Raw genomic sequence first — 3,437 nt, 5'->3', positions numbered from 1 at the left:
CTGAGAAGCCAGTCTGGCTTGGTTGTAATTTAGGCCCTGCAGTGTTTTGAGGCTCTGTGTGTGCAGGGGCTGCGTTTGCAGTCAGTGGGGTCTGCACTGGCTTTTGTCACAGCCTGGGAATAAGCAGTTCTGCTTGGGAATGTTGAGGGACAGGCTGGCGTTGAGGGAGTGTGGCTTGGTGGTGAGAGTCCTGGCCTGGGACTTGGGAGATCAGAGCTCCTGCCTGCCTTGAGCTTTCTGTGAGATCTTCAGGCAGATCCTCAAATCAGACACCTGAACTCTTGCTGAAATCTCTGAGATTTCATCTCAGTAGGAGGAGAGCTGAGCTGCTTGGACCAAAGAAAGGGCTGAAGACTGCACTTGTAAATTGGATGATTAAAAAGGTAGAAAACAGATCCCCCAAGGCAGAGGAGGCTTTTGCTTTATTGCTCCTCATCTCCCATTGTTGTTGTTTCACACTGTGGCCTAAATCACTGCAGGACTCTGTCTGGGGTGCCCAAACACAGGAACTCTGGGTGAGATACTGGTGCCTAAACGAGCTGGTAGCCTTGTGTCTGCACTGGGCAGCAAGAAACTTCCTGGGAAAGCTGTTCTAAATCCAGTGTAAAGAATGCAAGTCAGAAACAAATATGTGTCATGTAAGTGTGAGACTGACTTGTCTCTGGTCTCGTTTCATGCTGTTCTTCACGTCCTGCTCTGCCCCTTGTTGTCCTGCAGAACACTTAGGTTCAGATAAGGCCAATTAACTCCTTGGAATTCCGTTTATTAACGACTTCCTTTTGAAAAGAATCTCTAGCTATTTTAAACGTTGTCTTATCTGTGTGTTTTCTGAATACAAAGGTGGCTGGGGGGATTGGTTAGGTTGTTTTTTGGTTTTGTTTCTTTTTTTTTCTTTACATTTCTTTGATATTTCCTGGTCAGTTAAGCACATCCTAGTCTGGAGATTTCAGTTTCATTCTTGCATGGGAAGTGGTAGCTCACAGGACACCAGGTAAATGGATTGTGAGGTTGGCTCATGATTGTCAGCTGTGTCAGTGCCTGAATTCCAACTATGTTTTTTTGTTGCTAGTGAAGGAGGCAAACAAATGATCTCAAGGCAGTGCCAAAGAAAAGGCTCCTCTTACTAAAACACTCAGACATGATGGAGACTTTGCTGATACTCTGCACCAGTGTGCAAGCAGTTTAGGTAATCTTGCCCTGTCTCTTCCCACATAATTACACCACCATCATTTTCCATAAAATTGCAGGAATTTTGGCTTTTGAGTAGCCAGAGCAGTTCCTGAGTCACATCAGCAAACTGAAGGTGGGTCTCATTACCCAGTGTGTCACCCAGGCAGGTGCAGCCCTGTCTGTGTTGGTGCAGCAGATCCCATCAGCTGGAGCTGGCTCAGGCTTTGCCTGCCCCTGTGCTGCAGGGCAGCAGGTTTTCCAGAGTTCCAGTCTTGGAGTTTCAGGTGGAGCAGAAGCAGCTCTAACCAGCTCTGATGGTGGGACACTCCTGAGTGACCCTGGGTGCAGCTGGTGTGAGAGCCCCACGTAGAGATCCCAGGTGCAAGTGCAGCTTGTGCTTTTTAAAAAACTACAAAATAATGAACTGGCTCCTGTCATGCAGCAATTTGAAGATGCAGTGTGGGAAAGGCTGCATCCATGTTTTAGCTTTGCTTTCTTTCTCTCAGCTGTCACTAGCACTGGGGAACTGGGTTTACAGAGAGGGGGACAGAGAGAGAGGGGTTTTACAGGGAGATCAGAACTGGAGCAAAGCATCCCAGTGAGACTGCCCAAGGTTTCCAGCTCACTCAGAAATCCTTATCTCAAGTGCCCAGGGCTGCAGCTTTAGGGGAAGTGTTTGTGATGGAGAGGAGGAGGTAGCTGGGCTCAGAGCTGCCTCGTGTCCCTGCCCTTATCTGTGAAGAAAGGAGCTGTATAGAACGTGTTGGCTCTGGTTGTCATTTCAGGAGTGGACATGGAGGGAAGAGCTGCTGCCCTGTTCAGCCTTTGCAGGGGGAGCAGGCAGAACATGCTTGCTTCATTTGTAATGAACTTGTGAAATACCTTTTTTAAAATAGTTCATGTGATCCACTGTGTTTTCTCACAACCATCTCATGAGTTGCAGTGCCCTCAGACTGGGGAAGCAGAGCTCTCTGCCCCTGAGGGCTGTAGCCAGAATTTTTGTGGGCTGCCCATGTAGTTTTTTCTGTCTAACTCATTCACCACACTCTAAAAATGTGAACACCCTTCTCCTAGCTCAGCAGATAGGAAGGAATTCCACAAGTTTAGCCTGAGGCAAGATGCTCCATCACCCACTACAGCTCCTGCTCCCACCTGGACTGGCCCTCGTGTCCTGTTCTCAGCTCTGCAGTTGGTTTTTCAGTCCTCCAAACAGCCAAGGTTCCTGTCACTACCTTGGTGGCACCGGGGTGAAACACCATGTGCCAGAGCCACGTTGCTGAGTGGGATTCCAGGGATTTGTACCTCCCACATTCCCTGATGCAGGGACAGACCTGCAGGAGCTTTCCCTTGCCCAGGCTGAGCTCAGTGTGTCCTGCCCTCCCAGCACATCTGGGCCTTTCTCTTGCCTAAGAAGAAACTTTTATGCAGAGCTCAGATTTTAGGTGGAGATGTTTCACCTGCTCTCCAGATTTGTTGGCACTGAAAATAGCTCTTCCGTCCAGCTTCCTTCTGGTAATTCTGACTCAGGCTTCCAGGAATGGAGGGTGGTTTTTTCTTTCTTCTTTTTTTTTTTTTTTTTTTTTAATTTAAAAAAAAAAAAGGAAATCATCAGAGTGTTTATGCCTAAGAACTTCCCATCTTTAACTTCTGCTGGTGGAGTGTGGGTCTTTATGTCTGGTACTCTTGACCTTGGAGCATTGCTCCTTCAGGAGCTGCTGGTTGCTTTGGGTGCCACGAGCTGCTGGCCTGACCTTCCCAGCTCACTGCTGGGAAATGTCCCTGGGAATTGGTTGGCGTGGGGGCAGAAAAAGGATCTCCCTGGTTGTACCTTCCCAGCCAGCAGTGTCTTGGGAGCTCTCCACACCAGCTGTGGTGCAGGGGGCTGGATGGTCCACAGCCATCCTTGGAGCTGGTGCCTGGAGAGACCTGGCCCTGCAGCACCAGCCTGGTGGGGTCTGAGGCAGCTGGAGCTCCTGGGCCCTGGGGCTGGTCCTGATCCCTGCAGTGCAGGTGCTGGTCTGTGGCCCCAGGGCCAGCTGGCAGCCTGCAGGCTCTGGTGGCCTCGGGCATCACAAGCAGAAAACATTAAAGTCCACTTGCACCATCAGAGTGTGGGAGCTGAGTGCAGAACACGAGTGTCTTTGCTGTTGGTGCATTTCCAGAGCTGTTGGGGCTGGAGGGCCCAGGGTCAGGCTGCTTTCTCACCTGCACCTTTTCTGTTCCAGCTGTTCTCACCCAGCAGGTCGTTCACTGGCGTGAACATTCCT

The 3,437-nt window shown here is 50.0% G+C and overlaps 1 protein-coding gene across 1 annotated transcript in view; it reads left to right on the top strand.

The window, feature by feature from the left end:
• The window catches only part of SBNO2 (strawberry notch homolog 2 (Drosophila)), a 41,809-nt gene that overhangs the window by 20,919 nt on the left and 17,453 nt on the right, over positions 1 to 3,437 (top strand). The window contains exon 5 of the mRNA XM_010001835.1: positions 3,396 to 3,436. Coding sequence (XP_010000137.1) covers positions 3,396 to 3,436 — 41 coding nt within the window. The remainder of the gene's footprint in view (positions 1 to 3,395; position 3,437) is intronic.

The sequence above is a fragment of the Chaetura pelagica genome, unplaced genomic scaffold (genome assembly GCF_000747805.2).
Source record: "Chaetura pelagica isolate M959 unplaced genomic scaffold, ChaPel_1.0 scaffold1407, whole genome shotgun sequence".
NCBI classification, from domain to species: domain Eukaryota; kingdom Metazoa; phylum Chordata; class Aves; order Apodiformes; family Apodidae; genus Chaetura; species Chaetura pelagica.
Note: the sequence above shows the minus strand (reverse complement) of the source record. Positions and strands in the feature narration are given on the sequence as shown.